Raw genomic sequence first — 22459 nt, forward strand, 5'->3', positions numbered from 1 at the left:
CTTTTACAGCTCAAAAACCAACACCCCCCATAAAAAAAGGTGTGGTGAGGGAGCTGGAGTGGTTGGTGTAAGCGGTAAGCATGTCTTTTTTGCATTTCGATCTCCCAGGTCCCATATGGTCCCCCAAGCCAGGAGCGATTTCTGAGTGCATGGCCTGGAGTAACCCCTGAGCATCACTGGGTGTGGCCCCAAAACAAAACAAACAAACAAAAAGGAGTGGTGAGATTTCCCAGGTATAGAAAATGGAGGGAGAAGTGAAAAGTGATTCATTGTTGCCCACCAATCAGGTGTTGTTTTCCAGACATGCAGTGTTCCACATGGCTTAGGGAAAAGCAGGATATGGACCCTGCTGTGGCTTGTGATAAGACCCTGTCCTGTCTTTACTTATGACCACACTGATACTCATTTTTCTTGTTTGTTTTTGGGCTATACCCAGTGACGCTCAGGGGCTACTCCTGGCTATGTGCTCAGAAATCACTCTTGGTTTTGGGGACCATATGGGACACTGGAGGATCCAACCATGGTCCCTACTAAGCTTGCGCCCACAAGGTGCCCTGCAAGACTGCTCTGGTCCCTGAGATACATTTTTAATATTGAATTATTGTCTCATTTTTATTGAGTGTTCTATGTATTATTGGTTTTATTTTACATCTGTGGAACTTTCTATTGCACTCTTCTTATTAGTATAGGCATTGAGCTATAATGTTATGTTTTCTACTACAAAACCAATATTCTCTTTCTTAAGATAACATACTTTACTTTTATAAATCTATTCAGATTCCCCCTTCTACTTTTATTAGTACTTTTACTTCTACTCAATTTTACATTCATCAGTTTTACTTATTTCGCATTCACTACAAAACATTTTAGGTAAAAATTTTGAATAACGTTTAAGAATGACAGAAAAGACGTGCTTATATGCTTTAGATGCCAGAAATGCAACCTTTCACGGGAATGATAATACACAGTCCAGTATAAAATATTAAACAAGTTGCGTTTCTCTCTCCACATAGGTTAATAAATATAGCATTAAGTCATCACAAGTTTACTTTTATTGATATATCTTTGATAATTCCATCCCTTTATGTTTTGTTGGGTCAAACTATAAAAAGGAAATTTGTTATTGGCCTACTAAGTATATTTGATGAGTGGGAGGGAAACTGGGGACACTGATGCAGAGAAGGTCAAACTGTTGGTGGAATTAGTATTGCAACATTATATTCCTGAAAGATCTGTATAATAAACAGTTTTCAAATCATTGTGTTTAATAAATAAAAATTTAAATAATATATAGATAACTATGTATACATATATATTATTATCTATATTTTACTAGAAGAAAATAAAAAATAACACCTTTCTCAATAATTATTATTGGTGCTAAATAAATTGTTTTGCCTGAAATTTATGGTCTTTTTTGTTAGTTTGTTTTGGGCCACACCCAGCAGTATTCAGGGCTTGCTCCTGCTTCTTCCCTCAGAAATTGATCCTGGCAGGCGCTCAGGGACCATATGGGATGACAGGAATTATACCTGGGCCTATCCCAGGTCAGCAGCTTGCAAGGCAAATGCCCTATAGCTGTGATATCACTTTGGCCTGACATTTATGTTTTTAAAAGAGAATTCTTCATTTGAATGATGTCTGAACCACAGATGCAATTGATTTTGAGAGATAATAGAATTCAATTGTGCAGGAGCCAGAGAGGGAGAGTTACTATGAAGGTATGGCATTTGCCTTGCATGCAGAAAACGGTGGTTTGAATCCTGCCATCCCATATGGTTCCCTGAACCTGTCAGGAGAGATTTTTGAGCATGGAGTCAGGAGTAACCCCTGAGTGCTGCTAGGTGTGACCAAACAATAAAAATTTGATTGTGCATTGTTTTCTGCTCTATAAAGATGAGGGTTTGGTGGTGGGAATGTTGCACTGGTGAAGGGGGCCATTCTTTTTTATAACAGAATCACAACTACAAACATTTTTGTAATCATGGTGCTTAAATATATTAATTAAAAATAAATTATTTTGCAATTTTTCAGAAAGGTAAAGAAAGATGTATTAAAGAAGGAGTTACAAAAATGTTGACAAGGACACATGATTGCTGATTTTGGATGTTTTACATTTAGGGCATTCTGTGTTCAAAAAGAGAGGCACTCATTAAGATTAGAGTCTTCTATTGAGAAGCTTTTGGAAAGCCATCTTGATATCTTTGTTTCTCAGACTGTAGATGAAGGGGTTCAGCATAGGAACAATACTTGTATATCCCACAGAAAACACTGCCCCATTCCTGGGTGATTGGAACACAATTGAGCTGAGATATACCCCAATACCTGTTCCATAAAATAAGCAAACAACAGTTAAATGAGAACTTCAGGTGGAGAAGGCTTTGTACCTCCCACCTGTGGATGAGATTTTTAAAACAGAGGACATGATTCTGGAGTAAGAATACAGAATCCCTGATACTGGCATACCACCAAAGATGGCAGCGATAAAATACTGAAGTATTTTATCAATGTAGATGTCCCCACAGGCAAGTCTGATGAGTTGAGGAGGGTCACAGAAAAAAATAGGAATTTCCACATGGGTGCAGTAGAGAAGCAGTGATATCATCAGGCAATGCAACTGGGAATCCACCAAGCTGACACCAACAGACAGCAGAAGCAGCAGGCTACAGGGCCTGGGGTTCATGATGACTGTGTAGTGCAGGGGGTGACAGATGGCCACAAAGCGATCATATGCCATTATAGCTACAAGTACATTGTCCATACAGCAGAACGCATAAAACAAAGACAACTATACCAGGCATCCTACATGAGAGATGCTTTTATTCTGAGTGTGAATGTTACAGATCACCTTTGGGACAGTGGTGGAGATAAAGCCAATGTCAGCTGTGGAAAGGATGGAGAGGAAGAAGTACATGGGTGTGTGCAGGTGGGGGTCAGAGATGACAGCCAGGATGATGAGCAGGTTCCCTGTGATGCTGACCAGGTGCATGGACAGGAAGAAGCAGAAGAGAAGAGGCTGAACTTGTAGATCATCTGAGAATCCCAACAGGATGAATTCCACAGCCCCAGTTACAGTGTGTGGATCCATAGGGCAGAGACACCTTTTGGAAAAAAAAAAACAATAGAGTGGACTCAGGTATATAATTTCTTATTGCTGTGTCTATATTTTGGTTGAAAACAATACACAAATAAAATAACTAAACCCAAGACTTAGTCATTTTATCAATATTTACTGGTTATGCAAGCATTCTTTTAGAACTATTTTTTTTTCTTTGTCATTGTCCACATCCTTCTTAATTTTGGAAAGACTGAGCTAAATTCATGTGAGAAAAAGACTATTTTATATTTTTTCAAAATCCAAATTTTCTCTCAACAGCTATCTTTTCCATAAAGGTAAACAGTATTGGGAGCGGGATAGATCTTGAAGAACTGAATTTTATAATTTTCACGTTAGTAACCAGGGTCAGTGTCTGATACTATGTATATCCCTGCAGCCACTGAGCACAGGGTGTTCCCCCAAACACACATATAAATAAACAAAAGGAACAAGATATATTCTGAATTTCCTTAAAAACATTATTCTAACCAATGAACTTGAGCAATCAGTACTTTATTTTACTCTACTGCATGTTGCATGGGAATTTATTCCTTGAATGTGGTCTATACGTGGAAGATAGTAAAGTTGTTCCAGGTTTCCTTTTTTTTTTTTTGTTGCAGTTTTGGGTCACACCCGGCAGCGCTCAGGGGTTACTCCTGGCTCTGTGCTCAGAAATAGCTCATGGCAGGCTCAGGGGACCATATGGGATGCCAGGATTTGAACCACTGACCTTTTGCATTCAGGGTAAACTCTTACCTCCATGCTATCTCTCTGGCCCATCTTAAAATAATTTTAAAGCATTGTGATTACAAAGTCTTTCATAGTGTGTTTTCAGACATACAGTAAATCAGGGCTAATCCCACCATCAGTATCAACCTCCCTTTAACATAAGAACTGATTATCTATTATCTGTTGGAAACAGAAAATGAATCTATGATGAAAAACTCACTCTGAACCCTTAGCATCATTAACCAATTAAGAAAAAATAAGGAAGAAAAAATAAGTCACCCAATTTCTGTATACCTCTACTTATTCATATAATCTTAGAAGATTTGATTTGGTATCCAAATATGAGAAATTCTATTTTCTTCTCAGTGTGGCATTTGTCTGAACAAGCAGCCAATTTGAGACGAGCATTCCATTTACAAACACAATTTGATACTATTGCCTCTCCCTTTGTCACAGCAAAATTCCAGATTTCAAGTATCCCCAAATAGATAAGATAGCATCTGAAAATGTTTCTATTTAGAATCCATGCCCCAAGAATGCAGTTGCATGTCTGCATTTGAACAGTTCCAGACACAATCTATTATCAAAAAGATGTAAACTGAGACTGGAGAGATAGCATGGTGGTAGGGTGTTTGCCTTGCACGCAGAGGTTCAGTGGTTTGAATCCTAACATCCTATATGGTCCCCTGAGCCTGCCAGGAGCTATTTCTGAGCATGGAGCCAGGACTAACCCCTGAGCACTGCCGGGTGTGACCCAAATCCCCCCCCAAAAGAAAAAAATTATGATATACCATAATTATGGGTATACTACATAGCTGAGAGCTGGCAACTTCAGGTAGAGAGGGTGGGCCAAGCACATGACCCTACTGAGGTCACACCTGGTGCACTCACCACAAACAACTGCCACTTCATCAATGACCCAGATTTAAAACATTGATTTATGGCAGAGACACTAATTTGACCCAAACTTCAGGCATAATATTATTTGAGCTGACAGCACCAGGACCCTTTTGAAATTAGTGTAGCCTCCCTTTCTCACAACTCCTAATGCTTCTGGAAAACCTGGCACCTGACAACATGCCCCACACAAACAGTAGTAGCAGCAATAGCATTTGGATTTCCAGGACCGGGGGGCTACTTTGAGCCATTTTTTAAAATATTGCCATTCCCATAGAAATACAGTAATGAGTATATGAAGCCACCTAATTTTCAGAAACAAAGAGAAATAGCAGAATGACCAACTAACAAAAACTTTTTTGTTTGCTTGTTTGTTTTTTCTTTTTTTTGGGTCACACCTGGCAGTGCTCAGGGGTTACTCCTGGCTCTATGCTCAGAAATCGCTCCTGGCAGGCTTGGGGGACCATATGGGATGCTGGGATCGAACCACCATACATCCTAGATCAGCTGTGTGCAAGGCAAACGCCCTACCGCTGTGCTATCTCTCCAGCCCCAACTAACAAGAACTTAATAAATCTTTTGACAATAAAAAAAGAAAATGTTTCATTTTAAATCTGATGGAAGCTTAGTGGACACAAATCACCTATGTGGCAAATTTTAAGCAGAAAGACTTGATTGCTAATATACGAGAAATACATTTGTAAGTTGGAACGAGAGAGAGTTACGAATGCCCCAAAAATGCAGTTGCCATGTCTGCATTTGGTCAGCTCCAGACTCAATTTATTCTCAAAAGAGATGTAAACTAAGCTGTGAAAAATTATGGGTATAAAACATATATTTGACATATAGCCAGTAACAAAATATAAGTATCTACAATAAGGGAATATGAGAGAGTGGAATATGGGAGATAATCAACTTGAAATAGAGGCATACCACGTATCATACTTAACCCCCAAATTTACAGACCCAGTTTGTAGAATAGAATATAATTGAATGTAAGTAAAAAAGGAGGACAAATATATTTTCCTCACCTTTCTATTTTGCATTATTTTATTGCTTCAATGTCTCATTGCAACTATATTCTTAGTTCTCAAAGATCCAATAGTGGGCATTGGACACTCAGACACTGGATCATAAATCTCCTCTCCTTTCTTTTCATTTCATTGGTGTGTTCCCTTCTACACAAAACAAGTTATTACCCAGATAATACGTTTTAAATCTCCCTATTCATCTTTTATGACCCAGCTAACTCTCCTGTCCTGTAAGTCAGAAATGGCTCTAGCTGTCTGTAAAATCAGATCCCCATATGAAGGGCCCAGCTTTCCAGGGCTGTGCACTCACCCTCTCTCAACTCCAAGTGGCAGATGCCCACATAACCAAGATCTGCTGTCAAACATGACTATAAATTTAATTGTCTTACACCACCATATATATATATATATATAAAATGTCAGAGGACTCAAAGGGGGAGGAGAAAACCTTATATATGTCTTTAGATAAAAAGAACATTTAAAATGGAGAAATTCACTTTAACAAAGGCTTGCAATATAAGAAATACAAATAGGGGCCGGAGAGATAACATGGAGGTAAGGCATTTGCCTTTCATGCAGAAGGTCATCGGTTCGAATCCTGGCGTCCCATATTGTCCCCCGTGGCTGCCAGGAGCAATTTCTGAGCATGAAGCCAGGAGTAACCCCTGAGCACTGCTGGGTGTGACCCAAAAAACCACACACAAAAAAAAAGAAATACAAATAGTTTAAATGAGCATCTCTGATCTCATAAAAACAATTCAACTTGCACTAGCTTTTTTTTTTTTTTTTTTTGGTTGCTTGCAAGGCAAACGTCGCTGTGCTATCTCTCCAGGCAATCAAGGTTTTTTTTTTTAGTTTCTTACACCATGACCATCACCAGGTAGTTATAGGGAATTAACAATGAACACTAGTAAGTTGTGACATAGACAGTGACCCTGGATGGACTTGGGGAAAAAAGGAAGGGTTGTGTTGTCAGGACACAACTGATGTGCCCTGCGCAGGTCCAATACTGAGTCAGCATCTAGAGTCTTTTGATACCAGAATCAGGTAAAATGACAAACAGTGGTGTGGTAATACCATATCATGAAAACCTAGGAACATTTACACTCCTAGAAGCTGTTATTAATCCATTTGGAGAAAAAAAGCATTATTTTCTCAACTTTAAAATGATCACATGTGAAATGTAGAATTTTGCCCGAATATCTCATGGATGATTTGCAGAGGAACAAGTGTAAAATTATCAGCATACCATCAAAGGCTCTAACAGAAAACATTGGCAACAACTTGTGATATTACTGTTACTCTCCTACAGTCGCCAGTTCCATAAATATTTGAATGTGCCTGGGCGGGAGAGAGAATTTGGGAGATAAGTTTTCTAGCAGCAAAGTCATGCCAAAGTAGAAATGCTCCTGAGCTGAATAGAATTTTTTAAATCTGATTTTTGAACCCCCTAACAAGAAAAACAAACTTGAGCTCCTGTGTATTTGTATTGGAAGGTTACACAAGGTGCCCCATGTGCCTGTCTCCATGTTTCACTTTTCTGGGTGAGGAGATCAGAGTCTAACCTCTCCCTTACTCCCCAACCATTCACTGGTCTCTGATGGGTCTCGGCTGGCTCATGCTTGGAGCTGAGGCCAACAGCTCTCTCCTCTCTAGTGAGCGATGAAAGCTGAGGCTCCGTACTGAGGACAAGGAGGAAGGCAGAGTCAGGCATGAACCTTGAATAGGGGATGATGGTACAAGAGAGACAGGTATGAGCCTCACTGAGAAATGCCTTCCAGGCTGTGTTCTGACTTCTTATTACTCTTCATGGCCTTGAGGGATCAGTACACAGGACTCCTAGAGAAAACCATTGTTTTTTGCCAGCCCAGTCCCTGAGGACCTCTAATAGGAGCTGGTAGGGAACAGTGTGAGATCTCCTTCCCAGACATTTTGCTTCTGATATGCATTTTCAGAGATCACACGTTTTCAAAAATTAAAAATATTTTTGATATAAAATTTTATTGATTGATTATTGATTGCTACACCCAACAGTGCTCAGGATATATTCTTCACTTTTCACTCAAGAGTCATTCCTGGTGATGCTCTGGGAACTAAATGGGATATGTCCATTATACCTGGGTTGGCCACGTATGAAGTATTTGCCCTCTGTATTTTACCTCTGTACTATTGTTTCAGCCTCATAAATATTTTTTTTACTTGAAGCACTGTGTTTTATAATGCTGCTAATGGTGGGGTTTCATATTTATAACATACAAACACCACACCCTTCACCAGAGTGTCTGCTTCCTTCCACTGTTTTCTCTTTTCCTTTGCACCCTGAATTTGGTTATCTCAATTCTGTTAACTAGTTCTAAGGTGGTCTTTGATCAGATGTTGTTTCCACACTTTGGTTCTTTTGTCTTAAATAAATTTTAAATTAAATCACCATGATATACAGAGTTGCAAAGTTGTTATAACTGAGTTTCAGTTATACAATGTCCAACACGCATTCCAGTGCACTTTTCCTGTCACCAATGTCCCCAGTCCCTCATATACCACCGCCTTTCTCATTCTGACATTCTTCTTCTCTCTTTCTCTCTTCCTTTTTTTTAGACACTGTAGTTTACAATTTTGTTACTGAAGTGGTGTGACCTTTTCTTCACCAGTGTCCCCAGTTTCTCACCCATGATAATTGCCTGCTTCTTTGCAGGCACAAATTTACTTCATATTGATTGTTACAACACAGAGGCAAATGGAGTTATAAAAATTTATTATTATTATTATTATTATTATTATTATTATTGTTGTTGTTGGTCCTCACCTTGCAGTTTTCATGTTTACACCTGGCTCTGTGTTCAGAAATTGCTCCTGGCAGACTCAAGGGACTTTAGGGGATCCTCGGGGGTTGAACCCAGGTCTGTCCCAGTTTAGCTGCATGCACACCAAATGCCCTACCACTATGCTATCACTCTGGCATGAAAGGAAGTCTCTTTTTGTTGTGGTTTATTTTTGACCATACCCGGAGGTACACAGGGGTTATACCTTTTTCTACACTCAGAAATTGCTCCTGGAAAGTTTGAGAGGCCATATGGGATGCCTGGAATCACATCCAGTTCTGTCCAGGGTCAGCTGCATGCAAGGCAAAGCTGTACCACTATGCTATCAGTTTGGCCTGAGTTATCAAAATTTAGATTAACACAGTCAATTTCAAATGATTGTTATATCTCTTCATGGTAAAATCAGTGTCTAAAAATTTATTGCTTGGTGCTAGTTGAGCTTTCTGTGTTACTATTTAAACTCATTGAACTTAATAAATTTCTATGTAATTTCTTTTTACTTTATCTTTTTTTTTGTTTGTTTGTTTTTTGGGTCATACCCGGCAGTGCTCAGGGATTACTCCTGGCTCTATGCTCAGAAATAGCTCCTGGCAGATGCAGAAGACTGTGTGGGATGCCAGGATTTGAACCACTGTCCTTCTGCATACAAGGCAAACACCCCACCTCCATGCTATCTCTCCGGCCCCGAAATTCAGCTTTTTGATCTATTTTGCCACGCAGGTTTATTTAGTCCATTGACATTGAAAGGGATAATTGTTATGGGATTTAGTATCATCTTTCTGTAGAAGTTCGGCTTGTCTTTTGTCGTTCTTTACTTAAAGTAGACCTTTCTGCTTTTCTTTTAGGGCTGGTTTTGAGTCTGTATAGTTTCTGAGATGTTGCTTATCTGTGAAGCCATGTATACTTCCTTCAAACCTAAAATTGAGTCTGGCTGGGTGTAGTATTCGAGGCGAAGCATTCATTTAGTTGAGTTTTGTCACTATATTCCACCAGTGCCTTCTGGCCTTGAGGATTACTTGTGACAGGTCTGTTGTAAATCTAAAGGATGCTCCTTTGAATGTAAATTCTCTTTTTGATATTCTTTCAGTATTTTTTTTAAAATATGAAATGCTTCACGAATTTGCGTGTCATCTTTGAGCAGGTGCCATGCTAATCTTCTCTGTATCGTTCCAATTTTAGCATATGTGCTGCCGAAGTGAGCACAGCTTTCAGTATTTTTACAGTCCATCTTGATCTCTGTTGCATTGTGATCTGATAGGAAGCTTCTTATAATCCTTATGTTTGTGACTTTGTGCAAATTAGATTTGTATCCTAAGGCATGGTCTATTCTAGAGAAGGTTCTATGTGCACTTAAGAAGAATGGGTATAAAAAAAGAAGAATGTGTTTGCCACTTTCTGAGGGTGGAGGGCCCTGTATATATCCATCAGGCTGGATATATCTTATTTAGGGCTTGTATGTCTTTGCTAAGTTTTCCTAGCAAAGTGAGTCTATCTAGTGGTGATAATGGTGTGTTAAAGTCTCCTATTACTATCATATTTCCTTCCATATGTTTCTCTAGGTTTTTAAGCAAGCACCTTATGTATTTTGCTGGCTCTGCATTTGGTGCATAAATGTTGATCAGCATTGAACTTCTTGGTCTAACGTTCCTCTGATCAATAGGTGGTGAACCTCTTTGTCTCTGAACACTTTCTTGAGATTGAATGCAATTTGGTTTGCTATACGAATGGTTGTTCCAGCTTTTTTTGGGTTTCCATTTGCTGGAATAATTGATTTCCATCCTTTTATTCTAAGCCTGTTTTCTATCCTGTTATTTTAGGTATGTTTCTTGCAGGCAACAGATATCTGGTTTTGTTTTCTGATTTAACACTCTACTTTGTGTCTTTTAATGGGGGAGTTTAGTCCATTGACATTTAAGAAGATTATTGACAGAGGGGGTTATTGGGCTATTATGTTGTTTAGGGTTGTTGTTGTTACAATTGGGTGTTTGGGTTCTGTAGAATATCTCGGAATATTTATTTATGGTAGGTTTTTTTGTCGCAAATAGTGCAAGTTCTTTTTTTGTCTGAGAATGTTTTTAGTCCTCCCTCCCATGTGAATGAGTGTTGGAAGTTTCTTTCATTCAATAATTTAAATATGTCATTCCACTGTCTTCTTGATTGAATCCTTTCAAATGTGAGATCTGGTTTGATTCTTATGTTCCTTCCTTTGTACTTGAAGTTTTTCTCTCTTTAATTGCTTTAAAGAATTAATATTTCTCTTTTTTTTGCCATTTGGACTACTATATACTTTGGTGTTGGTCTATTACAATATATTTTATTTGGAACTCTTTTTTTGGGGGGGTCACATCCAGCAGCACTCAGGGGTTACTCCTGGCTCTACACTCAGAAATAGCTCCTGGCAGGCTCGGAGTGCCATGTGGGATGCTGGGATTTGAACCACCATCTTTCTGTGTGAAAGGCAAACACCCTACCTCCATGCTATCTCACCGGCCCTTGGAACTCTTTTTTGACTCTTGAATTTGCACAGGTGCCTCTTTCCAGAGGGTGGGAGAATTTTATGCTATTATTTCCTCACTAGTTCTTCCCCTTTTCCTTTTCCCCTTTCCTTACCCTTCTGGTATTCCAACAATTCATAGATTATTTCTTTTGTCTTTGTTCATTAAATACCTTACTTTTTAAAAAAAATAATTTTTATTTTGACCAAAGTGAATTACAAATCTTTCACAGTAATATTTTAGGTACATAGCGACATTGAATGAGGGTTTGAATCATTGAAACACTGGTTTCAGAATGGACAGGGCTAGGAAGGAAAGTTGCCTGCGACTTCCTAAAGCCAGCCTCTTGTGCTCTTGTGCTGCCATTCCCCATGATGACAAAAGCTCCCGGCTCTTAGGAAGGAAAGAGATCTTTAAAGAGCTGGAAGCCCAGAAGTTCACCCCCCACCCAAACCCTCCCTCCTGAGCAGGGTGAGAAATGGGGAAAGCCTGGGGATCCCCTTTAAACTCTTCGCGGGCATCTACCTCACTGGCCCCCTGGACGTGCAGCCCAGGGGTAGCCCTGAAGTTCAGGAGGAAGGAGAGGAAGGGTGCTGGGGTGACCCAAGCCCTGCACCCCTCCTAGGCCTGGTTTAAAAGGCCTTTGGCATGGCGGAGGCTTGCCATTTCCCATGCTGGCAAAAGCTCCCTTTGTTGAATTTCTCAATTTCTTTGGTTAGTGATTTTTTGAATTCCATTGCTAAGACATTAAATGCTCATTTTAGGTTTTTATCTATTGAGTTTATGAGTTTTGGAGGACTTGGAAATCTTTTAGAGTTTCTCTCCATATGTTCAGCTGTTGATGTCTTCCTTAGTTTCCCCATTGTTCTTTGCATAGGGTGGGTTGGAGTGTTGGAATTTCAAGGTTCATTTTTTAAGTGGTCTGTGATGGCAGAAGACCTCCTCTACCCTGTTACTTTTGAGTGGGGTGTGGCGGTGGGTGTTGGGCTCCCTCCCTGCTAACTCACAGGTGGTGTGACCCGAGCCCTTGGCCCTGAAGCTTCTAAGTGGGTTTGTGGCTGCAGATATTGAACCTGTCTCAGGTTTTCCTCCCTGCTAACTAAATGATGGTGCGGCCCGCCCAAGCCCTAGGCCCTGCGGCTTCTGAGCCGGGTTGTGGTGGCAGGGGTTGGGCCCTGTCTCAGGTCTCCCTTCCTCCTAATTCACGGTGGTGCATTGCCTATTTAGTTTTGCCCTTCCTTAACAGCACTAGTACACTTGAACCTTTGTGATCCTGGCTCCCATATTTCACAACTACCTTTCTCCTCTTCTACTCACTTTCTTTCCTTTCCTCACTGTATTCCGGAGTCAAGAGTGTTCTAGACAACCCCCATTTGAACCATTGCATTCCTTCATGAAGTTAGTCTAGATGCCACATTTAAGTTATATACTGTGCTTGTCTTTCTTCTTCTGGCTTACTTTATTTCACATGATATGTAGCCATCCTGTGCTGGTTGATGAATAACTAAATGGGGTGGAGAGCTGAGGACAGGGTAAAGAAACACAAGCAACCATTTGGGAATAGTTCAGTGTTGCAACTCATTTATTGCAAATGGGATCTGGATAATTACACAGAAGCATGAACAAGCAGTGATGAAATTGCCCAGGTATGGGAAGGGAAGGAAGAAGTGAAAGGTCATTGTTGCCCACCAATCAGGTGGTGTTTTTTCAGATAAGCAGTGTTCCAAGCAGATGTGGTTTAGGGGAAAGAAGGATGTGGACCCCACTATGGCTTGCCACAAGGCCCTGTCCTCTCTTTACCCATGAACATGCTGATATACATTTTAAACAATGAATGGTCTCATTTATATGGAATATTTTATGTGTTACCAGTTTGTTTTACATCTGTAGAAAATTCCATTACAATCTTGTATTTATTAGTGTGGACATTGTAGCAGGGTGTATACTATTGTGTTTTCTAAGAACAATGAATATTCCCTTACTCAGGATAACTTTTATAAATTTATTTAGATTCCCCCTTTTAATTTTCTTACTTTCACTTCTACTCAATTTTACATTCATTAGTTTTACCTATTTCACATTCACCATAAAACGTATTAGCAAAGAATACTTGCAAAACAAAGTACCTGCTAAGTAAATTTGCTGGGTAGGAGGGAAACTGGGGACATTAATGCAAAGAAGGTCATACTTAAGTGAGATTAGTACTGTTACATTAAATTCCTGAAAGATCTGTATAATAAACAGGTTTTTAAAATCATGATGTTTAATAAACAAAAAATTAAAATAATATACAGAGATCATAAAATAGTTTTTTAATTATGTATACATATTTATATATTATTATCTATACTTTTAAAAGAAGAAAATAAAAATGATATATATTTCTCATTAATTACTATTGTGCTGAAGAAAGTAATAGTTTTGCCTGATGTTTTGTGTTTCAAAGATAATTCTGTATTAAAATGATGTCTGCACCACAGATGACAAATACAACAGATTTTGAGGGATGATAGAATTTGATTGTGTAGTGGATTTTGCACAATGAAAGATGAGTTACAATAAAATATTTTGCTATTTTTCAGAAAAGTAGAGATAGCTGCATTAAAGAAAGAGTTACAATAATGTTGACCAGGAGACATGATTGCAGATTTTAGATAAGTTTTGCAATGAATGTAATTCTGTTCAAAAAGAAATACAAGCACTAAGATTAGAGTCTTCTACTGAGAAGCTTTTGGTAAGCCATCTTGATATCTTTGTTTCGCATACTGTAGATAAAGGGGTTCAGCATAGGAACAATAGTTGTATAGACCAAGGAAAACACTGCCACATTGCTGGGTGAATGGAATACAATTGAGCTGAGGTACACCCCAATACCTGTTCCATAAAATAAGCAAACAACAGTCAAATGAGAGCCACAGGTGGAGAAGGCTTTATACCTCCCACCTGTGGATGCGATCCTCAAAACAGCGGATATGATTCTGGAGTAAGAGTACAGGATCCCCGAGACTGGCACACCAGCAAAGACAGCAGCGATAAAATATTGGAGTAATTTATCAGTGGAGGTGTCTCCACAGGCAAGTCTGATGAGTTGAGGGGGGTCACAGAAAAAATTAGGAATTTCCACATGGGTGCAGAAGGTAAGCATTGATATCATCAGGAAATGCAGCTGGGACTCCAACAGGCTAAAACAAACAGACAGCAGAAGCAGCAAGCTACAGAACCAGAAGTTCATGATGACTGTGTAGTGCAGAGGGTGACAGATGGCCACAAAGCGATCATATGCCATTATAGCTAGAAGTGAATTGTCCAAATAACCAAAAGCGTACAAAAATGACAACTATATCAGACATCCTTCATGAGAGATGGTTTTACTCAGAGTGTGAATGTTCCAGATCACCTTTGGGAGGGTGGTGGAGATTAAGCCAATATCAGCAGTGGAAAGGATGGAGAGGAAGAAGTACATGGGGGTGTGCAGGTAGGGGTCAAAGGTGACAGTCAGGATGATGAGCAGGTTCCCTGTGATGCTGACCAGGTACATAGACAGAAAGAGGCAGAAGAGAAGAGGCTGAACTTGTGGATCATTTGAGAATCCCAACAGGATGAATACCACAGCCCCAGTTACATTGTGTGGATCCACAGGGCAGAGACACCTTTTGGAAAAAACATGAAAGTGGACTCAGGTATATCATTTCTTATTGCTGTGTCTATATTTTTGTTGAAAGCAATACACAAAGTAATTAAATAAGTCCTGGTCATTTTGTCCAAATTAGCTGGTTTTGCAAGCATTCTTTTAGATTTTTTTCTTTGTCATTGGTCACATTTTTATATTACCCAATTTTGGAAATACTGAGCTAAATGCATGTGAGAACAAGACTATTTTATAGATTTTCAAATCCAAAGTTGCTCTCAACAGCTGTCTGTTTCATGAAAGTAAACAGTACTGGGTGCGGAATATAGCTTGAAGGACTGAATTACATAATTTTCATGTTAGTAACCAGGATTAGTGTCTGATACCATGTACTTCACTGCAGGCAATGTGCACAGGGGATGTCTCCAAATACACATACAAATAAACAAAGGAATTAGACATGTTCTGAGTTTCCTTAGTACAAAAACATTATTTTAACCAATGAACATGAGCAATCAGTACTTAATTTTACTCTACTGCAAGACAATTAATTTCTTGGATGTGGTCTCTAAGTTGTAGATATAAACTGGTTCCAGGTTTTCAATCTCAGATTTTGATAGTATTTGTTGTTAACAATCTTGGGGATAAAACTGAAGTTCTAACACTTGCCAGGTATTTTTTTTACTAGCTAGCTACAATACCTATCTCTATTCTATAATGTACTTTAGCCTTATTACATATCTACTCAATACCTGGCCAGATATCAATTAATCTGTTGGAGAGAAAGGTTATGTGTCTGCATATTTTGTGACTTGAGTTAATGATCTAGACTTTTATAAATCTATGTTTCAAAATTCTGTGAGGGGTCAGAGTGAGAGTATATAGGGCAGGGGACTTGCCTGTCACATGATTCAGTCCCTGGCACTGATAAATTTTTTTAAGACCTATGGGAATATTCCCAGAGTCAGGAGTAATCCCTGAGCAACACTTGTGGCTCAAAACACAAAAAGCTCTATATAGATAGATATAAAATTGTTCCATAACAACAAAATATTTGCAGTTATTTATAATGCTACATGTAAATTACAATTTTTGTTGTAATTATTTTGCACTATACTGAAAAAGACAGACTTTATTATCACCTGAACATGCTATCTTAAGAATTTTTTTTGGATTTTGTGTCACTCCTGGCGTCACTCAGGGGTTACTCCTGACTCTGCACTCAGAAATTTCCCTTGGCAGGCTCGGGGGATCAAATGAGATGCTGGGAATTGAACTCAGGTCAGCTGCATGCAAAGCAAATGCCCTACAATTGTGCTATCGCTCCAGCCCCATGCTATCTTAAAATATTTTTAAATCATTGCTATTACAAAGTCTTTTATAGTTTGTTTTCATACAGTAAATCAGGGTCAATCCTACCATCACCTACGACCTCCCTCCACCATAAGAACTGATTTTCTATTATCTGTTGGCAACAGCAAATAAATTTATGATGAAAATCTCACTCTGAAACGTTAGCATCATTAATCAATTAAGAAAAATAAGTATAAAAAAGTCATCCAATTTTTGTACACTTCTACTGATACAAATAATCTTATAAGATTCGATTTGCTATTCACATGCAGGGACTTCTATTTTCTTCTCAGTGTGGCATTTGTCTGAACAGGCAGCCAAATTGAGATAAATAATTCATTTACAAATACAATCTGATACTCTTCTCTCTGCCTTTGTCAGAAGAAAACCCCAGATTTCAAGTCTTCTAAGATAGATAAGATAACATCTTGAAAAGTATTTCTATTTAGAAAGTATGCCCCAAGAAACTGTTGCTATGTCTGCACTGGCCAGCTCCACACTCAATGTATTCTCTGTTGTTTTTTTTTGTTTTGTTGTTGTTTTTTGTTTCTGTTTTTTGGGCCACACCGGGTGGTGCTCAGGGGTTACTCCTGGCTATCTGCTCAGAAATAGCTCCTGGCAGGCACGGGGGACCATATGGGACGCCGGGATTTGAACCAACCACCTTAGGTCCTGGGTCGGCTTCTTGCAAGGCAAACGCCGCTGTGCTATCTCTCTTGCCCCTCAATGTATTCTTAAAAGAGATGTAAATGAAGCCAAGAAAAATTATGGGTATACCAGCCACATAGCTGAACCCTGGTAATCTCAGGAGGAGAGGGTGGGCCAAGCAGACGACCTCCTGAGGCCACACCTGCTGCACCTAACAGACACAATTGTGCTTCACCAATGGTTCAGACTTACCACTCTGTCTGGAGAGACATGAATCTGACCCAAACTTCAGACCCCTCACCCCCCACCTTCTCATGCTTCTGGAAAGCATTAGTTCAATATCTCATTGCAACACCATCCTTAGTTCTCAAAGACCCAGTAGTGGGCATTGGACACTCAGACTCTGAATCATAAATTAGATTTGCAATGCCTCTGACATTGGAGGAACACCCTATCCAGATGTTCATTTCTTGCTGTGTTCCTCTCCTCTCTTTTCTTCTCTTCTCCTTAGCTTTTATTGGTGTGTTCTCTTCTATATACAAAAATATTGTCATCCATTTAATAAACTTTAAATCCCCAATTAATCTCTCATGATCCAGTATAATTTCCTACCCTTTAACTCAGAAATGGTACTAGCTATCTGTAATAAAATCAGAACCCCCATATGAAGACCCCAGCTTTTCAGCTTTTTAACTCCAAGTGGCAGGTGCCCACATCACCAACATCTGTTGTTAAACATGGCTATAAATTTGAATATTACACAAACCTTTATATATTATGTCAGAGGATTCAAAGAGAGAGGGGAAAACCTTGTATGTGTCTTTAGACAAAATGAACATTTAAAATACAGAAATTCAAGTAGCAAAGGCTTGCAGTATATGGAAGATAGATTGTGTAAGTGAGCACTTCTGAACTAAAAAAAAAACAATTACCATTCACTAGAGCTTTTAAATCAAGGTTTTCGTTTTAGTTTCTTACACCATTATCATCACCAGGTAGTTATAGGAGAATCAATAATGAATACCAGTAAGTTGTTGTCCTGTAAACAGTGAACTTGGATGGACCTGGGGAAAGAAAGGGAAGGTTGGGTTGTCAGGACACAACTCACGTGCCCTGCTCAGGTTCAATACTGAGTCAGCCTCTAGGGTCTTTTGATGCCAGAATCAGGTAAAATAACAGACTGTGGTGTGGTAACACCATATCACAAAAACCTAGAAGTATTTACACTCCTCAAATCTGTTATTAATCCAGTTGGAGAAAACAGCATTATTTTTTCACCTTTAAAATGATCAAATGTCAAATGTACAATGCTGCCTACATATCTCATGAATGATTTATCAGAGGGAACAAGTGTAAAATTACACAGCATACCATCAAAGGCTCTAACAGGAAACCACTGGCAACAATTTATGATATTACTGTTACTCTCCTACCGGTTCCATGAAAATTTGAATGTGCTTGGGTGGGGAGAATTTGGGAGATTAATTTTCTAGCAGCCAAGTCATGACAATGTAGAAATGCTCATGGGGTGAGTAGAATTTTTTAAATTTAATTTTAGAACTCTACCCACAGGAAAAACGAATTTGAACTCCTTTATATGTGTACTGGAAGGATGCACAACGTGACTCCGAGTCTGTCTCCATGTTTTACTTTTACATGTTTTACTTTTCTGGGTGACAAGAGTCAGGACCAACCTCCCTCTAGCTCCCCAACCACTCACTCGTCTCTGCTAGGTCTTGGCTGGCTCATGCTTGGAACTGGGCCCTACAGCTCTCTTCTTTCTAGTGAGTGTTGAAAGCTGAGGCTCTGTGCTCAGGACAGGGAGGAAGGCAGAGTCAGGCATGAACCTTGAATAGATGATGATGATACAAGAGAGACAGGGATGAGCCTCACTAAGAAATGCCCTCCAGGCTGTGTTCTGACTCCTTATTACTCTTCATGGCCTTGAGGGATCAGTACACAGGACTCCTGGTGAAAACCATTGTTTTTTGCCAGCCCAGTCCCTGAGGACCTTTAATAGGAGCTGATAGGGAACATTGTGAGATCTCCTTCCCTGAAAAATTTCACCCATACACTAGGCTTCTGAGATGTATTTTCAGAGATCACACATTTTAAAAAATTAGAAATATTTTTTGATCTCAAATCTATTGATTTATTGATGCTTGATTGCCATACCCTGCAGTGCTCAGGTTTTACTCCTGACTCTGCCCTCAGGAGTCATCCCTGGCGGTTCTCTGAAGGAACAAATATGATTATGGGCATTAAACCTGGGTTGGCCATGTGTGATGTATATGCCCTCACCTCTGTACTATTATTCCAGCTTCACAAATATGTTTTTACTTGAAACACTGGATTTACAATGTGTGCTAATGATGTTTATAACGTACAAATTCCACATCTTCACCATACTTCTGCTTCCTTTCACTATTGTCTCAGAGTCTCTTCTTGACGTCCCTGATTTTGGTTATCTTAGTTCTGTTAACTAGTTCATAGGTTGTCTTTCATCATATCTTGTTTCTACACTTTGTTTCTTGTTTTAGAATAATTTTTAAGTTGAATCACCATGAGATACACAGTTGAAAAGCTGTTATGATTGAGTATCAGTCATACAGTGTCCATTTCCATTCTGTAACTAGTGCACCTTTCTTGTCTTCAATATCTCCATTACCCCTCATAACACTGCCTTCCTCTGTCTGACATTTTTCTTTTCTCTCTCTCTTTCTTTTTCTCTTTTAGACACTGTAGTTTGTAATATTGTTACCGAAGTGGTGTGACCTTCCTTTCACCATTGTCCCCAATTTCTTATTCATGATAATTACTTCCTTCATTGCACACACAAATTTACTTCATACTAATTGTTACAACACAGGCAAATGAAATTATCAAATTATTATTATTATTATTGGGTCACACAGGCGGTTCTCAGGGTTACTCTAGATATGTGCTCAGAAATCACTTCTAGTAGGCCCAGGGGTCCATATGGAATGCTGGAGATTGAATCCAAGTATGACCTGGGTTAGCCTACTGCAAGGTAAACACCCTACTACTATGCTATCACTCTGGCCCTAAAATGAAGTCCTTCCTTTGTTTTGTTTTTGGTTCATACCTGGAGTCGCTCAGCGGTTACTCCCAGCTCTGCACTCAGAATTCGCTCCTGGCAAGCTCAAGGAACCATATGGGATGCCTGGGATCAAACCTGTGTCTGTCCTGGGTTGGCGGCCTACAAGGCAAATGTCCTATTGTTGTGCTATCACTCCTTACCTGAATTATCAAAATTTAGATTAACACGGTCATTTTGAAATGATTGTTGAATATCTCTATGGTTTGAATAAAATCACTGTCTAAGAATTGACTAGTTGGTGCTAGTTGAGCTTTCTGTGTTACTGTTTAAACTCACTGAATTTGGTAGCTTTCTATGTAATTTCCCATCATATTTTCTGTGATACTTCTGGGCTGACACTACTATAAAATACTAAGATGTTATGTGACTGAGTATAATCACACAGGGTAGGAATTACAGATTTAAAACAAATTCAGTGGCTTGGTAGATTGCTAAGGTTAGGTCTTAGAGCAGATTGATTTCTGTAGGAAGTTGTAGGATGTGGCATTGGGCTGCTGTAGTTCGTGCAGTAAAAGGAATCTGCCACATGAATTCCGAGAATTCCACAGAGGTATGAACCTGGACTGGACATCGGCTATGGTGGTGGGGTTGTCACTGAGGGGTAGAATAGTTTGGCATTTTGTGTGATGCCATTTGGTCATGTGTGTTTTGTATTTCATATTAAAATGAGCCTGTTTTCACATGAATTCCCTAGGGATTCATGTAGCACCTTTGACCTCTCCCAGCATCCCCTGAGACTGTGAAGAATTGGATCCCACACTGCTATCAGTTGAAACCCCGAAGCCCCCGTGCGAAGGCTTGTTGTTTCTTATACAGCCAGTGTCCAAGGGAGTCCCTGAGCTGCTAGGTTTCCTGACTGCAAAGGGTGTCAAAAGGTCAGTGTTTTATGAATCAACATTGGAGTAGGATGAGCAAAGAACTTGGCTGAGGTCTTCTTCTCAACTGGAAAGTTTTCTGTCCTGTTCACCTGTCCAAACCTCAGTTGTCCTTCTGGCCCATCTGCAGAAATCTTCCCTGATGACCCACCAGACACATATCTGCTGCATCAACTGTTCACTTTGGTCAGCCATGCAACCTAGTCTTTAGGTTGTTCTAAACCACCTGCAAAAGTAAGTCAGGCATGCCCCAGAAATGCAACCAGGGTAAGGTTGGGGAGATGGGCCTGGGTGTCCTCATGCCTCAGAACTGTGTGACCTCACTGGGTGGAAGTGACCTTGGAGAATTCCATTGCCATGGCACCTCCAATAACCAAACTTGGTGTTCTTGAGAAGATGTTCATTCTCTTGGAGAGACCAACTGGTTTGGTTGCCTAAGACAGAATGTGTGACCAAATAGTATACATGAACTCTAACTTGTCCTCTGTCCCTTGGGACTGGCCCAGCTTTCCAGAACCTGAGGTCTGCACAAGAGGTGCTGCTCTTTAGCCGCCTGGCCTTCTATGGCTTCCACACCTCCAAACATACCAGGATCCCAGCTCTATGCCTGTGGCCTGTCACCTCAGGGAACTGCCAAGTTTCTACTCCAATCAGAGACCCTGTGGGCACTCTTCCCTGGGTAAGCATTCAGGAAGGTTTTGTTCTTGATCAATTCAGCCTTCCCCTAGAGCCTACTAGATATTTCCATTTAGTCTCCTTTCCTAATTGACCTCAGTCAAAAGTGAGAAAGTGAGAAATACCAGTGAGGTAGACCACCTGCTGTCAGGCCTCCTGAGCCAGACTTTTTGCTGTCCTGTAGACATCCATGCCAGTCCCTTCTTCACACATGGACCCAGCTGAGGCACTGAGTCCCTGCAAAGGGCTGTGCTATGTGACTGGGAAGAACTGAAGAGCTCAGGGGAATGATGACTCTGAGATCTGGTGGAAGGGGTGGAGACTGAGCAGTAAGAGAGACTGAGCAGATAGAGTTCCAGGAGGTGGGGTTGCTGTGAGCCTGGAGCAGTAAGATAACCTGACTTCAAATTTCTTGCTTGCTCAACAAAGAATTGGACTCTTTTCTAATCTCCATTAAGAACTCAGGGTGGGGCCCGGAGAGATAGCACAGTGGCGTTTGCCTTGCAAGCAGCCGATCCAGGACCAAAGGTGGTTGGTTTGAATCCCGGTGTCCCCTATGCCTGCCAGGAGCTATTTCTGAGCAGACAGCCAGGAATAACCCCTGAGCACTGCCGGGTGTGGCCCAAAAACAAACAAACAAACAAAAAAAGAACTCAGGGTGACTCAATAATTCAGTGTGAAAGGAGTTGTAAAGTTCCCAGTGGGTTCTCAACTGAATTTTTTTTTTGTTTCTTTTTTTTTTTTGTTTTTTTGCTACTTGTATTTAGGCCACATCTGGTAATGCTCAGGAGTTCCTCCAGGAGCTGTGTTCAAGAATGACTTGTAGAAGCATTTGGTGTTGTGGGAACTGCGTGGGATACTGGAGACCGAACTGGAGTCTAACTCATGCAAGGCCAACACCCTACCAACTCTCTTGTTGCTCCTGCCTTCTTAGCTGATTTGTGCTAGATTTTCCTCAAATGTTTAAACCATTACCACGAAACCCTTAGAAATAACCTGACACCAGGGCTGGAGAGACAGCACAGTGGTAGGGCGTTTGCCTTGTTTGTGGCTGACCTATGAGGGATCCAGAGTTGATTCCCGGCATCTCA

General features: G+C 40.0%; 1 protein-coding gene, 1 non-coding gene and 1 pseudogene across 2 annotated transcripts; all 3 read right to left on the minus strand.

Annotated features, from left to right (window-relative positions):
* Positions 1-2158: 2158 nt before the first annotated feature.
* LOC126029998 (olfactory receptor 18-like) lies at positions 2159-3088 on the minus strand (annotated as a pseudogene).
* A 6581-nt stretch (positions 3089-9669) lies between these two features.
* Positions 9670-9776, minus strand: LOC126031634 (U6 spliceosomal RNA). Its single transcript, XR_007503467.1, has one exon. It is a non-coding gene; the product is annotated as a U6 spliceosomal RNA (small nuclear RNA).
* Positions 9777-13775: 3999 nt separating this feature from the next.
* On the minus strand, positions 13776-20888 carry LOC126029999 (olfactory receptor 18-like). Its single transcript, XM_049788215.1, is given in 2 exon segments — positions 13776-14718; positions 20845-20888. Coding segments are annotated over 2 exon segments (987 nt in total).
* Positions 20889-22459: the final 1571 nt, after the last annotated feature.

This window comes from Suncus etruscus, chromosome 15 (assembly GCF_024139225.1).
Source record: "Suncus etruscus isolate mSunEtr1 chromosome 15, mSunEtr1.pri.cur, whole genome shotgun sequence".
NCBI lineage: Eukaryota > Metazoa > Chordata > Mammalia > Eulipotyphla > Soricidae > Suncus > Suncus etruscus.